Source organism: Myotis myotis, unplaced genomic scaffold (genome assembly GCF_014108235.1).
Source record: "Myotis myotis isolate mMyoMyo1 unplaced genomic scaffold, mMyoMyo1.p scaffold_m19_p_9, whole genome shotgun sequence".
Classification (NCBI taxonomy): domain Eukaryota; kingdom Metazoa; phylum Chordata; class Mammalia; order Chiroptera; family Vespertilionidae; genus Myotis; species Myotis myotis.
The window spans coordinates 10,311,025-10,336,386 of NW_023416401.1; the positions used below are offsets into that span (position 1 = coordinate 10,311,025).

Consider the following 25,362-nt stretch of genomic DNA (forward strand, 5'->3'; position numbering starts at 1 on the left):
ACAATTGTGCCATTTACCATACCCCTTGCGGAGGGTTCCGGTTTTCTCCAGTCTTATACACTGACCTTACTGGGGTGGAAGTGAAGTGGTATAGCCATTTCTCTTAAACAGCCAATTAAGGTTGACAATCCACCCTGCCCTTGAATGTAAGACCCTTGCAACTAGGGGAGAGGGTGGTTGTAGGCACAGCTGCATTTGAAAACAAGCGAAGTAACCGCCCCTGCGGTGGGGAACCATTGGTACAGGCGTCATTTCTTGGATCAACGAGTTGAATTTAGTCTTCCGGGACGGCAGCGCCTGTGCCCGCGCGGGCCTGGGAAGCCCGGCTCCGCCCGCGGCCCCGGAGCCCCGCCCGGCCCCGCCCGGCGCCCCGGTACGTACGCCTTGTGTCGTCAGGCTGACGCAGGCACGCGTGTGTCGGCCCCTTTTGCGGTGTCCATTGGCTCGGCGGCGGCAGCTCCCTCCCTCCGGAAGTGCGGACATTTCCACTTGGGCTTGGTGGTCGCGGGTGAGTGGGGTCGAGGGGGCTGGGGCTCTGGGCCGGGCCAAGGGGGCGGGGTGGGCTGGGGTCCGGCGCCGGCGGGCAGCTCCGGGCTTGGGCCGGGCGGCGCGCACCGAGCCCAGCCGGGTCGCGGCTCCTGCCCTGGGCCCCGCGGACCCCTGCGCTGCCCGATGGGCCCCCCTTCGCCCTCCAGCGCGCCCCTGTCGCCGGCTGCCCCCCTCTCTCCCTCCGGTGCACCCTCCCGCCTGGCCTCCCGCCTGCCTTTCTCTTCCTGTCCGTTTATTCCCTCGGCCCGAATTGTCGGGTTCCTGGCCCGTCTGTTATCTTCGCCGCCATTCGCCCTAGTCCCCCCGTCTTCGCTCTGTCTTCACTCCCTGTCCCTCCCTGTCCCGCTCTGGTCTCCAATACGATGCTGTTCGGTACGGAGCTGGGTTACCAGGGCGGCGCTCCCCTCCACCCGCCCCTTTCCGACGGCCTCCGCCTTTTCTCTCTATTGCACTGGACTAAGTCGAATAAAAACATTTCTCTCCTACAACAGTTTAATCCATTTCGCTCACTTCGTTGTAGTATCCGAGAACTGGTTTGTGGAGGTTGAGTAAAATTATAATTTTATCACTTTATCGTAGCGACCTTTCCAAGCCACCGTTTCCACATGTATGAAGTATAACAACTCATCATCGAAGAATCAGGACGATTTAGAGATGAAATACAGTAGCTTCATTCTGAAGAGAGCAAAAAGTTTGATAAAAGCCATTAGTATGACAAAGCTGATGAGTAGTAGTTGTTCTCGAGAGTTTATTTAAAACACGACGAGCAAGTAATTAAAACACAATTACAAGTAGGTAAAAATGAACCTTTATGATGGAGGGACTGCCAGTCATCAGCTTGCCATTTGTTGGGAAGGATTTAGTTGGTTTTGGAGGTTTGGTAGGGGGTTAATTAGCATAATCAGTGTGTTTGGGGAAGGGGTAGAGACAAGAGCTAGGAAACCGGACCTCGGTTCTGGTCTTAGCCAGCTCTAGTTACTTGTTACCTTTGTGTGAACTTTGGGCAGGTCACCATTTTGGGGTTTTGGGGTTGTTTTTTTTTTGGTAACGATTTTATGGCACTTACTATACGCAGACACTCTACTGAGCTTTGTATGCATATTAATTTATCTAATCCGCATCCCTGTGAGGTAGGTATCCTTATTGTCTACATTTTACACAACAGGGGATTCAGGCACAGACGGGTTAAATAATTTGCCCAAGACCGTATAGAAAGTGGGGGAAACATCTCACATGCAGGCAGCTGCCAGCTTGTCAGCCTGATGAGGCTGTGGTACCTGTGAGAGTGTGGAACACCTAAACCACACCACCTTTTCAGTATCCCAGATCACATTCTAAATGTGTATGGACAAAAATAATGATTCCTTGAAAAACAGTGAAAAAGACTCACCATTCATTTGGCTTTTAAATATTTTGGTAAATTCTTAAGTGGTTACTTTAATTTGACTAGGGGACCTTTTTAAAAAATGGTTATAAATCCTTTGTAAGATAGCTCTTCATTCATTGATGTACATCTGGATTTTTGTTAGTAGCTCTTGTAATGCATTTCAAAGTCATTAAGATTGAATTGTCTGTGCCATTGTTCACTTGTATTGTGAATAATTTTAAGTTGCCTTAGTGTAGTCATGATGAAATTTTAACATCCTGAATTACTAGCCTTATTCAGTGTTCTGAAGCTTCTCAGTTGTTGGGCTTTTTTAAAAAAAATGTTTTTATTGATTTTTAGAGAGAGAGAGAGAGAGAGAGAGAGGAACAGCAATGCGAGAACCATCCATCAACTGCCTCCTGCACAACCCCTACTGGGGATGGAGCCCACAACCCGGGCATGTGCCCTGAGTGGGAATCAAACTGGCAACTTCTTAGTGCTGTTCAACCAACTGAGCAACACCAGCCAGGGCAAAGCGTCTTCATTTTTAAGGCCTACGCTAAGGGATTGAAAATTCTTGTAAATTTAAGAAGTCTTTGGTTTAATAGTATTTTGTGGAAGCAGTATTTGTTCTTTTTCAATAAATTGCTGATTTTGAGAAATTCTAAGATGATTTCTAATTATCAAGGAAATCAGATGTTAATTTTTGCAAATGAACAATTTCCTTATACTAATAATAAACAATTTACTTATATAAAAATAATAAATAAACAAATAAATAGTTTTATTATACGGTACACCTTAATTGCCACTAAAAAGAAAAAGCAGTTATATCAAGGGAGAATTCTTGCCTGGAAAAGGCCAACCAGTTTGCAGCTTAGAGGTCTTGCAAAGTGATATCTTAGAGAGTTTCATATTATAATGTTTGCCCTTAGCATTGTAGGTTTGGCTAATTAAATCATAATTACCAAGTTCCTTAATGTTTTGTGCCTTCCTTTGCTGTATGTGTAAAATAAGATGCAGGGGTACCCGACCTCACTGGGTTTTGAATAAATGAATTATACAGTTGTCCTTCAGTATCCTCAAGGAATTGGTTCCAGGAAACCCACCACCACCACCACCACCACCACCACCACCACCACCACCCCCCTCCCCATACCAAAATTCCTGGGTGCGCAAGTCCCCCATATAAAAGGTGTAGTGTTTGTAAATAGGCTCCAGTATGCCTACACATCACTTAATTGCGTGGATTTAGCGAGGTGCTCTGTGCATAGCAAATTCAGGTTTTGCTTTTTGGAATTTTCTGGGATTTTCTTTTCAAATGTTTTCGATTTGGGGTTGGTTGACTCCATGATGCAAAACCTGGGGATACAGAGGGCCAACTGTATATGCAAGGCATTAAACTGCCTAGCACCTAGCAGATGTTGGTGTCTTTATCATTAAATGTATGGTTGGGGAGCAGTGATTGGAGAGATTTGGAAGCCGGAACGTTGCTGTTATTTTCATGCCTACCACCTATTATTCCTTTACCTTGCAGATAGCAGTATCTTCAATAGGTTCTTGCATTTAGCTAATAGTATGATCTAAGTTTTTCGTTCAAAGCAGAAATAATCCTTTCGAACACCCTAATGTAGCTGAATTCCTCTAGTCATCAATCTGTGAGGAGCTGATTTGTTTCTTCTTTGCGTCTCTCAGCTCAGGAGCTCCCACCTGGGACAATGGTGTGCATTCCTTGTATCGTCATTCCAGTTCTGCTCTGGGTCTACAAAAAGTTCCTGGAGCCATACATATACCCTCTGATTTCCCCCTTCGTTAGTCGCATATGGCCTAGAAAAGCTGTGCAAGAATCCAGTGATACAAGCAAAGGCAAAATAGGGTATAAGGTAAGGACATTAAAATACCTCGACTAGGAAGGCTGGGTGGGAGGGGTTGGTACAGTCAGGGTAAACTATTTGGCTTTTGGAAAGGCAAGTTCTTGAAACCAGAAGCTTCATCAATGTGTCTTAATTTCCTTCTGTTTTAACTGGAGGGGTGTGTGTGTGTTGGGGGGGGGGGGGGGGTTGGCTTTTCCTCCCAGCCTTTCCCGGCCCCTCTTTTTCCTCCTGGGCGACTTACCTTTGTCTTTCCCTCTTTGAAGCTCCAAGGGCTTGTTTCCTGAGCCTGTGCAGCCCAGCTGGCTCACTTCTACTACCTTTATAACTTTCTAAATAAACTTTCTCTTATAATTTGAAAAAAAAAATAAGGAATTTGGGTATTGTTTTTTAAAGTAATTAACAGTTGGTTTAAACTAAAGTTTTAATCTAGGCCTCTGATTAACGCAGTTGCTCCTTGCCAATGGCCAAGATAATAGCCAGTATTTCGTGGCTGCTGAGAGTCATGGTGACTAGCTCATGGGTGTGAAGAGATGACATGAAAAAAAGCCAGTTTCCCTGGTTGATAATTTTGGTGGGAGACTTAATTTAGGAGGATCGTAGAGTTTATTTTATTTTATATTTTTACACAATGAAGTTATTATTTTTAAATGACTATTTAGAGACAACCTGTTGTTTTTAGCAATATGCTTGTTACGTTCAACTTCGATTGTGTTCAACTGCACTAAGCCATCCTGCATAATTCTAGAAGCAGTTTTTTCATTCTGAAATTTGTCGACTGTTTTCAAAGAGAGTATCTCTTATGATGAGTGTCTCGTAATAATCTCTAAAATGTTTTTTCATTTTAGGGTGCAGACATAAATGGATTACCAACATCAGGATCGACAGAAATCTCTGATAAAAAGAAAGACTGAAGGCATTGACCCAGGGACCTCCTTGTTTTCAAAACGGACCTAATAATGTGAAGCACCTTCTTTGTAATTGTCTCTGACCTTTTTCTCTTAGAACTAGGGGTGGATGGTTTAGATGTTTGTCTGATGCTGATCAGGAAACATATGGTATTTATATTTAGAAAGTATTTGGTTATAGTTAATGATCTCATTCCCGAGTTCCTTTTTCATTAACGTAGCAGTAACAGTATGAATGAATAGGTTTGTGCCAGTAAACATTGTTACTACATCAGTCCCTAAGCATCCTTGGGCTTCTAGCTTCTGTTCAGGCTCTTTGAATTTGAGTGGAGTGTGTTTTCACTATGAAACAGTACAGTGAGACTGGGCAGTGAAATAAATGAAAGGGAGTGTTTGGAGGTGATAATGACTTGAAACATAAAGTTATAGTCACTGCCCAACACAATGGAGCCCCCTATCTGCAAGAGTAGAAATTACAGGTTTTGCTCCGAAGAAAATAGCAACGACAAGACATTGAGGAAATTTCTTTGGGAAAAATGGTACAGTTTTTACATAAATGTCTAATGTATATTATAAAATTCTAATCTTTGTTGCATTCCTTCTATTCCTACAGAATGTATTAAATATTCAGTTTAGCTTGTGGTTGGGGTTTGGCTTTTTTCTTTTTCTTTTTTTTTAAGTTTAAATATTTCTTAAAAGGGACATTTTTCACCATACCAGGAAGCAGAATTATAATAGCGTGCTGGCATCTGGACAGTTCTGAGACAATAATATATTTTTTAAAGTAGATTGTATCAGTTATTTATTGTTGCATAAGACGACACTCCAAAACTTAGTGGTTTTCAACAACAGTGACATGACTGCACAGTTCTTTGCTGGTCTGGGCCTCTATATGGCCTTTCACTCTGGGATGCTTCACTTTAGGGACTTACAGTGTTCAGGGGTGATGAACCATATCTTTATATCATATTTACTTATTCCCTCTGAGGCAGGGAGTGGTTGGAAGAGTCTTCTGCCTTTGGGTCCCCATTGAAGTCCTGGGTCCTAACCGAGGCTCTGTTACACTCTACGTGTGAGCAAGTCAGTGACTCACCTGGTCTTCATTTCGTAGAAATCAGTAGGTTTCAGGTATTCTGCCCCAACCCACCTGAGGGATAAGATAAATTCCCTTTAGCAACTAAATTCAGTTGATTAGTTTGTTGTATAAAAACTATATTACAAAAATAGCAGATGTTCATAGTAAAACAGTGCAATGGAAATTTAAATGAAAAGTTCATGTTCTTTCACTATCATTCCCTCTCCACAGATGTAACCACTGTTAGTTCTTTTGTGTAACCTTCTAGCAATTTTCTTAACATTTGTTTTTATTAAATATATCTTTTTATTTTTTTATTGATTTTTTACAGAGAGGAAGGGAGAGGGATAGAGAGTTAGAAACATTGATGAGAGAGAGACATTGATCAGCTGCCTTCTGCACGCCCCCAACTGAGGATGTGCCTGCAACCAAGGTACATGCCCTTGACCAGAATCGAACCTGGGACCTTTCATTCCGCAGGCTGACGCTCTATCCACTGAGCCAAACCGGTCAGGGCAAAAAATATTGCAAGATGTATAATGTCTCTACTCCCTTAGTCCCCAAAGGCTTTACTCATTTAGCTGTTGCTTTTGTCTCATGTTTTATCTCTGTATTTCTAAGTTTTCTATATATTGCCATTTTTGGAACTGTCAACTTTCCACATTACTGACTTCCTTCCATGGCTGAGATATAGCTGTCTTACACTGTGTTTCCTCTACTTCTCCCACACACCCTCCGTGTAGGTTTGTGTAGATATTGGTTAAGTCACTAATCGGTACTTACATCAGGAGGAGTGTGCCGCACGCCTTCCACTTGCCTCTCCAAATCTCTGCTCCTTTCACCTACTTTGCTGCCCAAGAAAGCTACATGGACTCTACCGACAGACTTTCCATGGCCTCTGCGTTCTGTTGGGTCTGGCCAGTGGGGATCTGCAGCAGGGATGGGAGGGAGGAGTGGGGTTAGGGTATTTATTCCCTTGGTTCAACCCTTCTGGGTCTCTTAGACCAGGTGTGTTCCTCAGCCAAAATGCACTCCCAGGGGGCCCACTCCACATGACTCCCTTCAGTTTCCACTAACCTCTCCCCCTCCTTTCCTTTTGGGCCTAGAACTCACGACTGGCTCCGAGTCACTGCTTTGCTTCATGCCCTCACCCTTCTTTCCTGTGATTAATGTTGCAGTTTTACGTGTTACATGTGTTTGCAAGTCACCTTCAATACTTTTAGAAAGAAGGGTCTCAACAAACCATCATGAATCCTTAGCCCCCGCTCTTTCCCCTTTACTGCATCATCTCTGAACGGAACTTCTGGAATACAAGCAAGCTCTTGGTGGCTTGTCCTACATACTGAGTTTACAGTCATTGAATATCTTCTAGGATCCTTTTCATATGAACTGTATACTACTTTTGTTTGTTTGTTTGTTTTTTAGTTTCCAGTCTACAGCATTTCAAATTAAGTGTTACTTATTTTTTAATGTATTTTTTTATACAAAATTCAAAAGGTATAAGAGCGTACACAGATAAAGATTCCTTCCTTCCACCCTGGTGCCCAGGCACCTGGTTCCCCTCCTAGGAGGCAGTCAAGGTTACCGGTTTCCTCTTTTTTCTCATTTTTTATTTTAAGTTTCTCTTTATTTCTTTCTTTAATTGCCTTTATGTACAGATGTCATTTTAAAAATGCACATACACCCGATATTTTCCAAGGAATAGGAGCTGGAAATGAAAGCTCAGGGCAATCAGGAGAACTGAAATTGCCCCAGAGAAGTTCTGAGGAGCACACTTCCTTAAATGCCCTTCATGGCCTCTCCAAGTTTTTCCTGTGCACCTGGGGAAAGTCTGACCAGGCTGCACAGCGGCTAGCTCTGTGTTAATTGCATTCAGCTTCTCCTCCATTGCTTGTTTGAGGATGATGAGTGAAGACGTGATGGCTTCTTTCAGAGTCATAGGCTTGTGGTAAACTTGCAAGGAGCTCTGGGCACCCTTTGAAGCAGAGCCAACTGCTCAAGCATCTCACTGGACAAAGGTCCCTGACGGGCCCTATGAAACAGTGGAGGTCCCTTCTCATCAACTCCTCCAATAACAGTGCCACTCTGCAGGGACGAGACATGGCACCCAGATCTGCACCTTCTCCAAACGGTAGAGCCAGATTGGACACGGCCTGGGTCACACTCACCGTCACTGTCTAATTGTAGGTGAGTCAATGGTTCCGTGTCTCCACTCTGGCTTTCTCAATTACCGTAAAGCAGTGATGGCGAACCTATGACGTGCGTCAGAGGTGACACCCGAACTCATTTTTTTGGTTGATTTTTCTTTGTTAAATGGCATTTAAATATATAAAATAAATATCAAAAATATGTCTTTGTTTTACTATGGTTGCAAATATCAAAAAATTTCTATATGTGACACGGCACCAGAGTTAAGTTAGGGTTTTTCAAAATGCTGACACGCCGAGCTCAAAAGGTTCGCCATCACTGTCGTAAAGCCTTCGCAGCAGCAATTAGCCCGTTCATGGCACAACCTATGTGAGCATCACTCTCTACACCTCCTCAATGTTGCTTGGCTCCATGAGCGGGGAGGCAATTCTCTTCTCCACAGCTGGGCACACCTCCTGGGGTGTCTGGATCCCCATGGCTGCCGAGCAAGCTGGATGGCCTCAGTGGCATATTCCACTTGAAAGAATCTTCCTTCAGGAGAAGAAATATTCCCACCGCTGTGGTACTCAGACCCAGTGAGGAACATGGCGAGGGTAGGAGAACGTGCCAGCGACCACATGGGGATTTTGAGGGCTATCACCGGTGCACAGGTACCCAACTCCCCCACACAGCCACAGAACTAAGGCCCTCCCAGGTTCTTTATATTTCCAGAGATAGTCTCTGCATGCACAAGCAAATACATACAGGTGTTATTGTATTTTATTAAGACAAAAGTAACATACCATATGCACTGTTTGGTCTTTTTTTCCAATTAAAAGTATATCTTGAAGATCAGTAGATACTAGGACAGGGGCCCTCAAACTTTTTAAACAGGGGGGCCAGTTCACTGTCCCTCAGACCGTTGGAGGGCCGGACTATAGTTTAAAAACTATGAACAAATTCCTATGCACACTGCACATATCTTATTTTGAAGTAAAAAAACAAAACGGGAACAAATACAATATTTGTATTTGTATGTGGCCCGCGGCCCATAGTTTGAGGACCCCTGTACTAGGTTGTTCACTGTCTTTATGTTTTAAAAACACTATATTTACTCCTAAGAACACACCCTTAAAATATGAGGCAAAAATTGCCAGAATTGAAGGGAGAAATAGATAGTTCTACAATAGTCAGAGACTTTACTACCTCACTTTCAATTATGAATAGAACCAGACAAGAAAAATAAGGAAATAGCTTGAATAACACAATAAGCCAATTAAATCTGACAGACATACAGAACAATACCCAACAACAGAATACATATTCTCAAGTGCATGTGGGATATTCTCTAGGATAGATCATATGTTAAGCCACAAATCAAGTCTCAATAGATTTGAAAGATCGATATCATATAAAGTATCCTTGATCACAATGGGAGGAAGTTGGAAATCAATAACAAAAGTATTAAAAATAACAAAAGTAAAACTAGAAAATTTACAAACTTGTAGAAGTTAAACAATAAACTCTTGAAGAAATAAAAAGGCAAATTAGAAAATATCTTGAGATAAATGAAGCGAAATATATAACATACCAAAACCTATGGGACACAGTGAAAGCAGTATTTAGGGGGGAATTTATAGCTATAAACACATTAAAAAAGCAGGAAGATCTTCACAACTTTCAATTTAAAAAACCAGAAAAGAAACCCAAAGCTAGCAGAGGAAGGAAATAGTAAAGATTAGAACAGAGATAAACAAAATAGAGAAAAAAATAGAGACAATGAAACCAAAAGATGACTTTTCAAAAAGACCAACAAAATTGACAAATCTTTAGCTAGACTGACTAAGAAAGAGAGTAAAGACTCCAATTGCTAAAGTCAGGAATGGAAGTGGAATTATTACTGATGCTACAAAAATAAAACGGATGATAAGAGTACTGTGAACAATTGTTCACAAACAAAATGGATAACCTAGATTAAAAAAACACACACACATTCTTAGAAAAACAAAAGCTACCAAGACTAAATCATGAAGAAATAGAAGTCCTGAAGAGACATGTAATTGGTAAAGGAACTGAATTAATAATAAAAAAAATCTCCCAACAAAGAAAAGCCCTGGACCTTATGGCTTCACTAGTGAATTCTACCAAACATTTAAAGGAGAACATCAATCATTCTCAAACTTTTCCAAAATATCGAAGATAACATTTCCTAACATTAAAAAAAAAAAATGACATTGATATGCATAAGAGATAACCTGTATCTCTTATGCATATCAACGCAAAAATCCTCAACAAAATACTAGCAAACCAAATTCACCACATAGTTAAAGGATTATGCCCTGCCTATGTGGCTCAGGTTGAGCATCAACCTATGAAACAGGAGGTCACGAGTTTGATTCCCAATCAGGGCACAAGGCCAGGTTTCAGGCTGGATCCCCAGTGGGGGGCATGTAGGAAGAAGCCAATCGATGATTCTCTCTCATCATTGATGTTTCTATCTCTCTCTCCCTCTCCCTTCCTCTCTAAAAATCAACAAAAAGACATTGGAGAAAAAACAGGAATTATATACCATGGCCAAGTGGACTTTTCCTAGAATGCAAGGACGTTCAGAATGGAGGGAGAAAACCCACATGGTCATCTCAGTTGATACAGAAAAAAGCGTTTGATAAAATTCAATACCCTTTCATGACAAAAACACTTAACAAATTAGCAATAAAAGAAAAGTACTTCAACATAATGAAAGTATATGTGAAAAACCCACAACAAGCTTCACAATAGATCAGGAATAAGGCAAGGATGACGGCCTTTGCCACTTAAGATAGTACTGGAATTTCTATCCAATTAAGCAAGAAAAGGAAACAAAAGTTATTCAAATTGGAAAAGAAGTAAAATTATCTCTGTTCACAGATGATTTGTAAATAGAAAACCCTAAAGATTCCACAAAAGACTGTTAGCACTAAAAAATTGAATTCAGCAAAGTAACAGAATAAAAAGTCAACACAAAAATCAGCTGCATTGTTATACACCAACAATTAAATATCTGAACAGGAAATTAAGAAAATAATAACAGAGAGAGAAACCAAGATGGCGGCATAGGTAAACACCGGAGTTTGCTGCCTCGCACAACCACTTCAAAAATACAACTAAAGGACTGAACGGACATCATCCAGAACCACAGGAAGGCTGGCTGAGTGGAAATTCTACAACTAGAAGGAAAGAGAAAAGCATACCGAGACTCAGAGGAGGCGCAGTGCGGAAGTAAAATACTAAGGTACAGAGGCGAACATGGAGCGGGCTGGCGGCTGAGGGTGCGGTTGTCGTTTTCAATCGGGAGGGAGTCTCAGGCTCTGAGCTCCAGTTCCAGGCAAGTCTCTGGGGACCCAGACTCAAATGGGAGAAGCGGGACTGTCTGGCATTGGTCAGAACTCAAGGGCAGCTTTCTCTCAGAGGGGCTTACAGCGATTACTGGGACATTGAGAAGCGAAGCCTCTGAGGGCAGCCATAACTGCTAGCCCCGCCCTGTTGTCCCATGGGACCCGCCCCACCCAAACCCTGCAGGGAGGCTTTTGCTGGATAACCTAAGGCAAAGGCTAGATTAGCACCTCCCTAGAGATCCAGGAGCCAGTGTACCCAGAGGTCAGAGTGGGACCATCCAGTTTGCAGCTCCGTAGAAACATAAAGGACACACTCAGGGGGCAGACTCAGTGAGCACCAAAGCCCCATTGAAGCAAGTCTTGCCCTGGAGGGGTGTCTCCAGCACAGAAGTTCTCCCACTGCAGACACAGCTGATTCTCATAGCCGATTGGCCTGGAGGTCAATTCCTCCCAGTGATAACTATAACAATCAAGGCTTAACTACAACAAGACTGTGCACAAAGACCACAAGGGGGTGCACCAAAAGTGTCCTCCTCAGGTAATTGGGGAGGCTGAACCACTGGGCCCTAGAGGACACTTAGCATAGAAAACCACTTTATCAACACAGGGAAGCATAAAAAATGTGGAGACAAAAAGGACACAAGTGATAGAAATGGAGGAAAGCAAACTACTGGATATAGAGTTCAAAACCACACTTTTAAGGTTTTTCAAGAATTTTCTAGAAACTGCCGATAAACTTAATGAGACCTACAAGAAATCTAATGAGACCCTAGAGGTTGTGATAAAGGACCAACTAGAAATTAAACATACACTTACTGAAATAAAGAATATTATACAGACTCCCAACAGCAGACTAGAGGATCGCAAGAATCAAGTCAACGATTTGAAATACGAAGAAGCAAAAAACACCCAACTGGAAAAGCAAAATGAAAAAAGAATCCAAAAATACAAAGATAGTGTAAGGAGCCTCTGGGACAGCTTCAAGTACACCAACATCCGAATTATAGGGGTGCCAGAAGATGAGAGAGAGCAAGATATTGAAAACCTATTTGAAGAAATAAAGACAGAAAACTTCCCCTACCTGGTGAAAGAAATAGACTTACAAGTCCAGGAAGCACAGAGAACCCCAAACAAAAGGAATCCAAAGAGGACCACACCAAGACACATCATCATTAAAATGCCAAGAGCAAAAGACAAAGAGAAAATCTTAAAAGCAGCAAGAGAAAAACAGTTAGTTACCTACAAGGGAGTACCCATACGACTGTCAGCTGATTTCTCAACAGAAACTTTGCAGGCCAGAAGGGAATGGCAAGAAATATTCAAAGTGATGAATGCCAAGAACCTACAACCAAGATTACTTTATCCAGCAAAGCTATCATTTAGAATTGAAGGTCAGATAAAGAGCTTCACAGATAAGGAAAAGCTAAAGGAGTTCATCACCACCAAACCAGGATTATATGAAATGCTGAAAGGTATCCTTTAAGAAGAGGAAGAAGAAGAAAAAGGTAAAGATACAAATTATGAACAAATATGCACCTATCAACAAGTGAATCTAAGAATCAAGTGAATAAATAATCTGATGAACAGAATGAACTGTTGATTATAATAGAATCAGGGACATAGAAAGGGAATGGACTGACTATTCTTGTGGGGGAAAGGGGTGTGGGAGATTCGGGAAGAGACTGGACAAAAATCGTGCACCTATGGATAAGGACAGTGGGTGGGGAATGAGGGAGGAGCGTGGGGTGGGAACTGGGTGGAGGGGAGTTATGGGGGGGAAAAGAGGAACAAATGTAATCTGAGCAATAAAGATTTAATTAACCAAAAAAAGAAGAAGAAAATAATTACATTTACTATAATATCAAAGAGAACAAAACTTAGGAATTAACTTGACTAAGAAAGTGAAAGACTTGAGACTATGAAAACCAAAAAGCTTGCGGGTTCGATTCCTGATCAAGGCACATACCTAGGTTGAGGGTGCTATCCCCAGTCAGGGCACGTGTGGGACACAACTAATTGTTGACTCTCTCACATCAGTGTTTCTCTCTCTCTCTTTCTCTCTTTCTCCCTTCCTCTTGCTTTAAAATTAAGCATTTAAAAAAAGACAAAACTACAAAACTACAAAATATTATTGAAATAAACTGAAAGAAATGAAAGATGCTACTTATTATGGGAAAGACATCTTATATTCATGAGTTGGAAGACAGTAACAGAATATTGTTAAGATGTCAGTATTACCCAAATTCAATACCATCCGTATTAAAATCCCAGTGATGTATTTTGCAGAAATGGAAAAACCACAACAATCTTGGAAAAGAAGAGCAGAGTTGGAGGATGCACACTGCCTGATTTCAAAACTTACTACAAAGCTGACGTAACCAAAACAGTGTGGTACTGTCACAAAAACAAACATATAAGTCAATGAAACAGAATAGAGAGAAGAGAGGGATTAGCAATAAACCTTTTACATATGGCTAACTAATTTTTGACAAGAGTTCCAAGACCATTCAATGGGGAGAAAGAAGTCTTTTCAACACATGGTACATAGAAAACTGGGTATCTACATGCAGAAGAATAAAGTTGGAGCCTTAGCGAATACTCTATAAAAAAGTTAACACAAAATGGATCAAAGACCTGAACATAAGAGCTACAACATAAAACTCTTATAAGAAAATATAGGGGAAAAGCTTCACAACATTGAATTTGGCATGATATCTTGGATGTGATGCCAAAGGCCCAGGCAGTAAAAGAAAAAATTGCAGTTTTTTGATGATAAAACTTTTTGACAATATTGCAGTTTTAGACCTGTTAACTGCCTCCATCAAAAATTACTTTCTGAAAATTAGCCCTCAGTAAAAGGGTTTGAATAAGAACAAAGTTAGAAAATTTAACAATGGATAAAATGCTGAAAGTGCTGTTCTCCAATTTTTCAGCGCCCTCCAGGGGAATTGCTTGACTTCGGAATGAGTATTCGGTTGGAATGAAGAGGAGCGTTAATAAAGTTAAGCCACCAGAATAAATGGTAAGGACTCCAGCACCAGAGAGGCCTAGCCGCTTCTGAATTTTGCCACGTGGCTATGCAGTTGCCCTGGAGGCGCTGAGGGTGGTGGCGGGGGGTGGAGAAATGGGCGGGTGGGGCGGGGGGGGGGGGGGGCTGGCGAAACTACTAACCCCTGAAGGACTACATCTCCCAGAAGTCCGCGCGCCACGCGCCACGTGATCACCGGCCGGTGCGCGCCCTGCCGTTCGGTTCCCAGCTGCGTTCTCGGACGCTTCCCTCTTCTCTCCCAGCCTCCGGGCCTCCGCACCGACGCGGCCCGGGCGGGAGCCGAGCCGGAGCCGGAGTCGCAGAGACGCGGAAACATGGAGGCCTGAGCCTCTGCCACTCGCTGGTCCGTGAGCTGGAAGCGGATCTCCCTGCCGGCTGAGACAGGTGGGCTAGGAGACCGGCCGGGCCCCCAGCTCCTTGGCAGAGCGGATTGGGGGACTCCCTTTCCCCTCCCCCGGTCAGGTCAGGAGCTGGGGGCAGCGCCGCCACAGAGGCGGAGTAGGGGCCCTTCCAGCCAGTGGGGACGGGCCCCGGGAGAGGCTGTGCCCCAGGCCCCTCCCTCTGCCCCGGGATACCGGGGCGCTGAGGGCGGAGCGGTGAGGGGGTGTAATCCCGGGAGTTGGGGGGGCTCCCCAAGAGCAGGTCGGCCATTCGGGAGATCGGTCTGACAAACGGGCGTGTGCTGGGCAGGGCGGGCAGTAGTGTTTACTTTTTCTTTTTTGACAAGTACATTTTTATTGAGACGTAATTCACATACCATTCAATTCACTTTTAAAGATACAGTTGAAGTACAGCCCCGTGGCGTTTAGCATATGCAGAGGGGTGTGCAGCTGATTCTACAACACTTTTATCACCCCGAAAGGACACCATACCCCATGCAGTCACTCCTCCTCCCCTCCCCGTCCCCTGACACCTGGCGATTGTGCTTTAGCTGCGGGGGAGAGTGGGGATTAGCCCAAGTGTTTGTGAACGATGGGGGGGGGGGGGGCGGGCCGGGGGTCGGCAGTGGGGATTGAGGGCAGTGGGTGATCAAGCTGATAGGATGAAAGTGCCGGAAAGAGATAGAAAAGTGATAGGATGGATGTAATAGGGCCAGCAAAGGGGTGCACGCGAGAGACTGACTAGCGGGGCAATTGGCGTGGGATTCTCGAAAGGGGAGAAAGGAGGTCGGAGGGAGAGGTGTGTAGTGAGCGAGAAGGCACGAGCTGAAAGATAGGAAAACATGGGGGGGGGCGGAGGGGGTGCAGCGCAGGGCAACCTTACACAGGAGCAAGGCATTGGGCTGATGAGTTGAGGGTCAAGAGAGGCACGGAGCTAGAGAATCCGTAGGAATCGGTGAATGGTTGCTGGCGACCAAATATTCCCATTCTGCAGATGAAGTCTCTTGGAGGTGAGGTGACTTGCTGAATCTCATAAGGTTACTACACAAGGAAGAATGAGGTGAGGATTAAAGAATAATTGATGAAACTTTCAGTTGCAGGTGGATTGCATGGCAGAGAATTGAGGTGGGGCAATGTTACAGGAAGGAGATGCAACTATTAAGTATATCAAGAGGTCTATATTATTTGATGGGTCAGGTCTTTGTTCTTGTACCCTTTGAATACAGAAAAGTTCAAGCAGTGGAATAATATACCCCCATGTAGCCATTCCTCAACTCCAACAGTTAGTAACTCAGGGTAACTTAGTTTTATCCTTACCCCTATCCATTCATATCCCTACTCCCAATTATTTTAAAGCAGATCATCAGTATACCATTTCATTTATAAATATTTGAGTATACTGTATATCTGTAGAATAGTTAGTCACTCTCTCTTTTAAAAAAAAAATACATCTGTATTTATTTCATTGAGGAAGGGAGAGGGAAAGAGAGATAGCAAATTCAATGATGAAAGAGAATCGTTGATCGACTGCCTCCTGCACATCCCCAGCTGGGGCTCATGTGCCCTGATCAGGAATTGAACCATGACCTCCTCCTGGTTCATAGGTCGATGCTCAACCACTGAGCCACGCTGGCCGGGCCACTCTCTTTTTAATAGACCCACAATACCATTATCACACCTAACCTTTAATAGTAAGCGCTTAATATCAGTATCTAGGACTTATTTTTTAAATATGGCATTTGTTTTATACAAGGGAATAAGCAGTGCAAACACTTTGATGTTAGACGCTGAAAAATAGAATTGTTTTCCTTTTTGTTTTTTTTTAAATCCTCACCTGAGGATATTTTTCCATTGGTTTTTAGAGAGAGTGGAAGAGAGAGGGAAAGACAGAAATATCGATGTGAGAAAAACACATTGATTGGTTGCCTCCTGCACATGCCTCAACCAGGGCCTGGGCGGGGGAGGAGCCTGAAACCAAGGTACATGTCCTTGACCGGAATCGAGCCCAGGACCCTTTGGTCCGCAGGCCAATACTCTATCCACTTCTGCCCAAACCAGCTAGGGCAGAAATGCAGACAACCAGGCTGGTTGGGGAGAGGGGCGGTAGAGGCAGAATAGGTGAAGGTGGTCAAAAGGTACAAACTTCCAGTTATAAGATAACTAAGTCCTCCGAATGTGATGTATAGCATGGTGACTATAGTCAGTAACACTATATTGCATCTGAGGCACATGCCCCGGCTGGAATTGGACCCAGGACCCTTCAGTCCATGCGCCAACGCTTGATACACTGAGCCAAACCAGCCAGGGCTGTTTTCTGTGTGTGTGTGTTTTTATTGAGTTCAGAGAAGAAGGGAGAGGGAGAGAGAGCTAGAAACATCAATAATGAGAGAGAATCATTGATTGGCTGCCTCCTGCACACCCCTCACTGGGGAATGGAGCCTGTAACCCGGGCACGTGCCCTGACCGGCAATTGAACCGTGACCTCCTGATTCATAGGTTGACGCTCAACCAACGGGCCACACTGGCTGGGCTCTTTCCAGTTTCTTATTCTGTCATCCCTAGGGTGTGGCCCTTGATTTCTGGGTCCAGGATGGCTGCTGGTGGTCTTGCTAGTATCCAAGCAGCAGGATGGAGGAAGGGACAGAGAAGCGGCTGAACACTCTTAGGGAAGTTCTGTGTAATTCAGTGATAACCAATACTTAGTCATGTGATCGTTCTGGCTGCAAGAGAGGTTGGAAATGTATCTGAGCTGGACAGGAATGTGCTCAGCCAAAAATAGGGAGTGTTACTATAAGAGAGGAAGGTCTGGAGACTGAGGTAGGCAATTGGTGTTTCTACCATACTTCATAATTAGTTTCTCTGTGAACTCCAGACTAACCTACACGCTTCCCAGATTTCTAGGTTTGAATCCTAGTTGTGTTATATATGTGCCTTGGTGTGTTACTCAATCTTTTTGAGCTTTAGCATTCTCAACTGTAAAATGGAGCTAATATTTACTTTAGATGCTTGTTAGGATTAAATGAAAATATTTCTTATGTATCTGGCAACATAATACTAGTACACTCCAAATACTAGTCTTTCCTTCTCCTCCCTCAGGTTTCTGGACTTGGATATCTGAATGGGTAGAGTGAAAAGAGAAATTGGAGATGGATAGGGGAGGATACGAAGTTCAGTATTGGGCACATTGTCACCCAGAGGATGATGTATGGTAGGCAGACAGATAAATGGTATGTCACCCGCAAGACAGTTCTGGACTGGTCATGGATATTTTGAAATCATCAGCGTACAGGGGAAGACTTCACTGATCTAGAAGACTCAGGGATGTATACAACTTTAGAGTTACAATGGGCAAAGTAGAAGGCATGTCCTTGAGTAAGTCTCCCCATAACGCAGTGGTTCTCAACCTTCTGGCCCTTTAAATACAGTTCCTCATGTTGTGACCCAACCATAAAATTATTTTCGTTGCTACGTTATAACTGTAATGTTGCTACTGTTATGAATCGTCATGTAAATATCTGATATGCAGGATGGTCTGAGGCGACCCCTGTGAAAGGGTCGTTCGACTGCCAAAGGGGTTGCGACCCACAGGTTGAGAACCGCTGCCATAAAGCATGAAGCAGCAGCTTGCTTTCTGGCCTTGTTTGCTTCCACTTTGATTCTCTCCCACTCCAGCCATGTTGAACTTCTTTAAATTCCTGGAATGGGCCCTATCTGTTTCTGTCTTACCCCTAGGCCTTGACACATGCTATTCTCTTCACTTGGAAAATTTTCTGAACCCTCCAACCAAGACAACCCATCTTTCCCTTCAGGTCTCAGCTTTTATGGCATGACTCCTGGGAAGCTTTCACTAAGTCTTGAATGGTTGCCATATTATCATTTCATGTCCGCTTATCTGTTTCTCTTCCTCAACTATAAATAAACTCCACTCCCAGTTTTAACGTTGCCATTTAGCATTGTGCTAGCCACATAGAGGGCACTCAGGAAATATCAACAAGACTCCTGGTACTTACTTACCATAATATGATATCTCTTCAGTAGTGCTAGTTTGTTTTGCAACCCTGCACTGTTCTTTTAGTGTTTGCACATTGAGTTGTTTATATGAATCAATGATTGTGAAATAGTAAAGCACATTCTCCCTAATTTATTTAAAAGTTAACTTTTCTACTTAAAGTAATACTTGCATATTGAGGTAATACTAGAAAGTATATTATAAAAAACCAGCAGTATCCTTCTTTCTTCATCTGGGCCTCAGAGGCAACTGCTTTTAACACATTTCGTATCGTGTTTCGCGCCATCTGTTAAGGACCGCTCACGAGTGTTCTCGTTTTTCACGCCCGTGGAGAAAGGAGCGAATCTAGATACTTATGTAAATTTTATTTGGTCCTTCTTCATAGAGGAAAATGTTTTACGCAGTACCATACGTTAAAAAAGTACTAGGAACTTTAATTGTTTAATTGTTTTTGTAAATAAAAACGTTATAATTATTGAAAAACAACACCTAAAGTGCATTATGATGATTTAAATAACTTGCAGTTTGCCCAAAAACGTGCGGTCCCTGGCATATGTCTTAGAGATTTCTATGCGGTACGCAGTGTGTTAACTGTGTTTATAATTGTCTAAGTGTCTATTTTGTGATCTGTCAATTTTAGATAATACCCATTAACTCCTTGTTATGGTAAATGCGTGCTTGACCTCCTCCTTCCCCCACTTCTGGGCTTTCCAGTACAGATAATCCTCTCCAATAATAGCCAAACATGGTAATTGACCATACCTTCGCTACGCCTCCCATTGGCTAATCAGCGAGATATGCAAATTAACTGCCAACAAAGATGGCGGCCAATTGGCATACTGCAGGCAGGGTGGGACAGAGCGAGCCGCCATCCAGGCCCCTGTGGGCGACGCCACAAGCCGCTTGCCTGCTGCCCGGGACCCGATCCAGTCCCAGGCTGCAGGCAGGCCGGCCCTGCAAGCCCCAGAAGCCGCCAGATATGGCAGTAACTCTATCAGTAAGCACTCTGACAGTCAGTGGCATAAATGCACCAGTTAAAAGACAGATTATGAGGGTGAATCAAAAACAAAACCCACTTTAAATATAAAGACACATATAGATTAAAAGTAAATGAATTAAGCTGCAGCCTGTTTTGCTAAGTGGATAGAGCATTAGCCCTTGGACTGAAGGGTCCCAGGTTAGATTCCAGTCAAGGGCATGTACCTTAGTTGCTGGCTTGATCCCCAGTCCCTATCAGAGCATGTGCAGGAGGCAACCGATCAATGTGTCTCTCCCTTCCCCTTCACTCTTTCTAAAATTCAATAGAAAAATATTATTGGGTGAAGATTAACAAAAACAAAGTAAATGGATTAAGTAACATTAAAGAAATTATAAGAAAAATATAATCCAAATTTTGTTAGTTGTATAATGGTTATGTTTAAATTATTAACACCCAAGAAATTGGGTGAAGGATACATATAATATGCTGTAGTATTTTATAGTTTTTTTTACATGTATGAAATTATTTCAAATTAAAATATTAAAAAATTAAAAATTAATAAAATATTAATTGAAATGTATCTGCATTACATGAAAAATCTAATTGCTTCTAGCATAATTTATTGTGCTAAAATTTACAAGGGTTCAATTAAAAAATATCTTAATTCTAAATGATATAATAGAAAATATATATAGTGCAGTTATAAGCACTTATCTGAAAATAAAATTTTTTTTTTATTTTTTAAAAATATATTTTATTGATTTTTTACAGAGAGGAAGGGAGAGAGATAGTTAGAAACATCGATCAGCTGCCTACTGCACACCTCCTACTGGGGATGTGCCCGCAATCAAGGTACATGCCCTTGACCGGAATTGAACTTGAGACCTTTCAGTCCAATTCTCTATCCACTGAGGTAAACCGGTTAGGCTGAAAATAAAAATTTAAAGAAGTGAATTTAAAGAAGGGATTAGCCAAAGAAAATATATGCACAACCCATGGACACAGACAACAGTATGGTGATGGCCAGAGAGAAATGGGGGCAAGAGCTGGGTAGAGGGGACAAAAAGGGGGAAATAGGGACATCCTATATTCTCTATCTAATAATAGACAAACATGGTAATCAACCGTAGCTCCGACACGCTTCCCTTTGGCTAATCAGGGCGATATGCAAAGTAACTGCCAACCAAGATGGCAGCCGGCAGCCCGGCAGCTGAAGTGAACAGGAGGTTTGCTTGCTCCAGTGATGGAGGAAGCCAAGGTTCACCGCCTGCCGCTGCCGGCCTCTGAGCTGCACTCTAAGAAACAATGTTGCAATTATAGAAGCTAAACAAACCCCAGAAACCTGCTTTCAGCCAGCCAGGCCTCAGAGCTGGAGCTGAAACAGTGTTTCAATTATAGAAGCCAAACAAACCCAGATACTTGCTTTCAGCAGCCGAGGTCTCAGAGCTGGAGCCGAGCCTCAGAGCTAAAGCCGGCTCTCAGTTCCAGTGACAGCCATAGAAGGTAAATAAATCCCAGAATAAAAAGAAAAAGAAAAAAAGGAGAGGTTGGGAGCTTCAGTCACCCACCAGCCTGAAAACGGCCCTCAGCCCCTCACCCAGACTGGTCAGGCACCCCAGTGGAGACTCCCACCCTGAAGGGGGTGTGACCAGCTGCAAACAGCCATCATCCCCTCATCCAGGCACCCAAGCGGGACCCCCACTCTGATCCGGGACACCCTTCAGGGCAAACCAGCCGGCCCACACCCGTGCACCAGGCCGCTATCCTATATAGTAAAAGGGTAATATCCAAACTGACCCTAACAGCAGAAAGACTGGGAATGACTGGTCACTATGACACACACTGACCACCAGATGGCAGATGCTCAATGCAGGAGATGCCCCCTGGTGGTCAGTGTGCTCCCACAGTGGGAGCTCTGCTCAGCCACAAGCCAGGCTGATGGCTACCAGTGTAGCGGTGGTGGTGGGGGCCTCTCCTGCCTCCTCAGCAGCGCTAAGGATGTCTGACGGCAGCTTAGGTCTGCTTCCCGCTGGCAAGTGGACATCCCTCGAGGGCTGCCGGGCTGCCAGAGGGATGTCTGATTGTCATCTTAGGCCCAATCCCCCAGGGAGCGGGCCTAAACCAGCAAGTGGTCACCCCCGAGGGGTCCCAGACTGCGAAAGGGCACAGGCTGGGCTGAGGGACCCCCTACCCCCGAGTACACAAATTTTTGTGCACTGTGCCGCTACTCCTATCTAATAAAAGAGAAACATGGTAATTAGCCGTACGTCTGCTACCCTTCCCATTGGCTAATCAGGGCGATATGCAAAACTGCCAGCCAAGATGGCGGCCGGCAGCCAGGCAGCTTGAAGCGAACATGAGGCTTGCTTGCTTCAGTGACGGAGGACTCCAACGTTCCCTGCCTGCCGCTGCCGGCCTCTGAGCTTGCAGTTTGAAACATTGTTACAAATATAGAAGCTAAACAAAACCCCAGAAGCCTGCTTTCAGCCAGCCGGGATCTCAGAGCTGGAGTTGAAACAGTGTTTCGATTATAGAACCCAAACAAACCAGATACCTGCTTTCAGCAGCAGAGGCCTAAGAGCTGGAGCCAAGCCTCAGAGCTAAAGCTGGCCCAGAATAAAAAAAAAACAAAAAAAAGGAGTGGTTGGGAGCTTCAGTCACCCGCCAGCCTGAAAACAGCCCTCAGCCCCTCACCCAGACTGGCCAGGCACCCCAGTGGGGACCCCCACCCTGAGGGTGTGTGACCAGCTGCAAACAGCCATCATCCCCTCATCCAGGCTGGCCAGGCACCCCAGTGGGGACCCCCACCCTGATCCGGGACACCCTTCAGGGCAAACCAGCCGGCCCCCACCCGTGCACCAGGCCTCTATCCTATATAGTAAAAGGGTAATATGCCTCCCAGCACCAGGATCAGCGGAGCCACGAGGCCTCCTGGCACCGGGATCAGCGTGACAGGGGGCAGCGCCCAAACCCCGTGATCGCCCTGCGGCTCTGTGTGTGACAGGGGGCGGGGCCACAACCTCCCTATCTGCCCTGTTCTGTTCGTGACAGGGGAAGGCACTCCAACCCCTGATCAGCCCTGCTCTGTGCCTGATAGGGGGGAGCTCCCCAACCCCCTGATCGCCCTGCGGCTCTTTGTGTGACAGGCTGCGGTGCCCCAACCCCCTGATCGGCCCTGCTGTTTGCGTGACGGGGTGGCGCCACAACCTCCCCATCGACCCTGCTTTGAGTGTGATGGGGGAAGTGCCCCAACCCCCCAATCGGCCCTACCCTGAGCGTGACTGAGGGTGGCATTGCAACCTCCCGATCCACCCTGCTCTATGCATGACAGGGGGCGGTGCCCCAACTCCCCAATCAGCCCTGCTCTGAGCCCGACCAGGTGCTGCACCTAGGGATTGGGCCTGCCCTCTGCCACCCGGGAGCAGGCCTAAGCCAGCAGGTCGTTATCTCCTGAGGGGTCCCAGACTGTGAGAGGGCACAGGCCAGGCTGAGGGACCCACCCCTCTCCCCCGAGTGCACAAATTTTTGTGCACTGGGCCTCTAGTAATAATAATAAAAGGCCAATATGCAAATTGACTGAACAGCAGAATGGCTGGTTGCTATGATGCGCACTGGCCACCAGGGGGCAGACGCTCAATGCAGGAGCTGCCCCCTGGTGGTCAGTGCACTTCCATATGGGGAGTGCTACTCAGCCAGAAGGTGACTCATGGCTGGCCAGCACAGAGGTGGTGGCAGGAGCCTCTCCCACCTCCGTGGCAGCACTAAGAATGTCCAACTAACAGTTTAGGCCTGATCCCTTGGAGGCCTAAGCCTTTAGTCGGACATCCCCTGAGGGTTCTCTGGCTGCCAGAAGGATGTCTGACTGTTAGCTTAGGCCTGATCCCCCGGGGAGTGGGCCTAAGTCAACAGGTGGACATCCCCCAAGGGGTCCTGGACTGCAAATGGGCGCAGGTCAGGCTGAGGGATCCCCCGCCGCCCCCCCCCCCGCCCGGTGCACAAATTTTTGTGCACCGGGCCTCTAGTTATATATATAAAAGCCTAAGCAACCATTATGACTGGTTGACCGAACAGCCAGTCGACCAGTCGCTATGATGTGCACTGACCACCAGGGGGCAGGTGCTCAACGCGGGAGCTGCTGCCTGGTGGTGAGTGCACTCCCACAGCCAACCTCCCGCAGTCCCTCCCCCTGGCCGGCTGGCCCTGATCAGCCCCAATCGGGACTGGGTGCGACGGGCAGATCAGCCCCAAAGGGACCTTACCTGTGCATGAATTCGTGCACCGGACATCTAGTATAGATATATAAAAATTCTTGGTTAAATTAGTGTTTACATTATTTTGACTACATAAATATTGCTCACTGCTGAGCTGAGTAATTTACCTTGTTTCCCTGCCCACCTGCCCCCACCATTTGCTTATTTTTCCATGAACATATTACTAACTTTTACCAAATGCTTTGAAAGACCTGTGGGGATTGGGCCCCAGGAAACTAATGCAGGGTGTTACTCTGGCTACCGCTGTTGCTGTGCGTGATGAGTTGTTTTTGTCTGTGTCCCAGAGGCTTCATGTCTTCGTTGCCTTTGTTATTAGCATTCACACAAGGTAAGGTAAAATCTCAGGCCCTGCACAGTTTCTGACTTGGCAGGAACATCCCTCTGTTTTGTTTGTGCTATCCTTTTAGAACTCCTGTAATTGTTAAGACCTTCTAAACAGGTCTTCTAATTTTCAGTCTCCTGTTTTCCATCTGTTTGTCTTCTTTTTTAAATTTATTATGGGAATTTCCTTGGCCTCCTTTCTGTTGAATTTTTTATCTTATTTTTAATTTCAAGTGCCATTTCTTTTTTTAAAAAAATATTTTTATTGATTTCAGAGAGAGGAAGGTAGATAGCGAGAGAGATAGAAACATCAATGATGAGAGAGAATCATTGATTGGCTGCCTCCTGCACACCCCACACTGGGGATCTAGCCTGCAACCCTGGCATGTGCCTTAACCGGGAATTGAACTGTGACCTCATAGTTCATAGGTTGACGTTCAACCACTGAGCCACCGTGGCTGGGCTGTGAATGCTTTTTAGAAAATTCAGATGCCTGGGTCCTACCCTGATATTCTGAATTTTTTGAGGCCCAGGCATTTGTATTTTTAGCCACATGCTTCTCAGGTGTTTTTCATGTACATTTAAGTTTGAGAGCCACTGGTTTGGACGGTAGTTGGAAAGTGATCTTTCAGACTGTGGAGGGTCTTGAATGTCAGACAACTGAAGAATCATTGAATGTTTTTGAGCTGTTGAGTGAAATGATGAAAGTGGTTATTTTACTAATATTAAAAATAAATTGTATTTCACTTTTTATTTGGCTAATCATACACTGTGCCAGGTTGTTGTTTTTTAATCCTTACCCGAGGACATGCTTAGAGGAAGGAAGAGAGAGAGAGAGAGAGAGAGAACATCTGTCTGAGAGAGAAGCATTGATAGGTTGTCTTCTGTATTCACGTTGGCACAACCCAATGTGCCCTGACTGGGAATTGAACCCGAGACCCTTCGGTGCATGAGCTGACACACTAATCACTTAGCCCAGTGGTTCTCAACCTTCCTAATGCCGCGACCCTTTAAAACAGTTCCTCATGTTGTGGTGACCCCCAATTTCAATGTTACAAATTGAACATAATTAAAGCATAGTGA

The 25,362-nt window shown here is 44.6% G+C and overlaps 2 protein-coding genes and 1 long non-coding RNA gene across 16 annotated transcripts in view; 2 read left to right on the plus strand and 1 right to left on the minus strand.

Moving 5' to 3' along the window:
* Positions 1-352: 352 nt before the first annotated feature.
* On the plus strand, positions 353-5,335 carry CUNH18orf32 (chromosome unknown C18orf32 homolog). Of its 3 annotated transcripts, XM_036322106.1 has the most exons (4): positions 400-508; positions 1,129-1,340; positions 3,611-3,798; positions 4,635-5,335. In XM_036322106.1, the coding sequence occupies exons 3-4, from the start codon at positions 3,634-3,636 to the stop codon at positions 4,698-4,700; spliced, it is 231 nt and encodes a 76-aa protein (XP_036177999.1). In that variant the 5' UTR covers positions 400-508; positions 1,129-1,340; positions 3,611-3,633; the 3' UTR covers positions 4,701-5,335. The 3 variants fall into 3 exon arrangements, with proteins under 3 accessions (XP_036178001.1, XP_036178000.1, XP_036177999.1); XM_036322108.1 differs by lacking the exon at positions 1,129-1,340 and having other exon boundaries at positions 353-508; XM_036322107.1 differs by lacking the exon at positions 1,129-1,340 and having other exon boundaries at positions 379-508; positions 3,616-3,798.
* Positions 5,336-5,472: 137 nt separating this feature from the next.
* Positions 5,473-14,570, minus strand: LOC118662960. Its single transcript, XR_004969951.1, has 3 exons — positions 14,442-14,570; positions 6,553-6,698; positions 5,473-5,841 (listed from the first exon to the last, which is right to left on the minus strand). It is a non-coding gene; the product is annotated as an uncharacterized LOC118662960 (long non-coding RNA).
* DYM (dymeclin) overlaps positions 14,527-25,362 on the plus strand; it is a 248,237-nt gene continuing 237,401 nt past the window's right edge. For 2 of the 12 annotated variants that reach the window (XM_036322093.1, XM_036322091.1), the window contains exon 1: positions 14,527-14,703. The gene's annotated coding sequence lies outside the window, so the exon portion shown is untranslated. Of the gene's footprint in view, positions 14,704-15,693; positions 15,760-25,362 lie in introns of all 12 variants that reach the window. The other 10 variants (XM_036322088.1, XM_036322092.1, XM_036322100.1 and 7 more) reach the window with 7 other exon arrangements.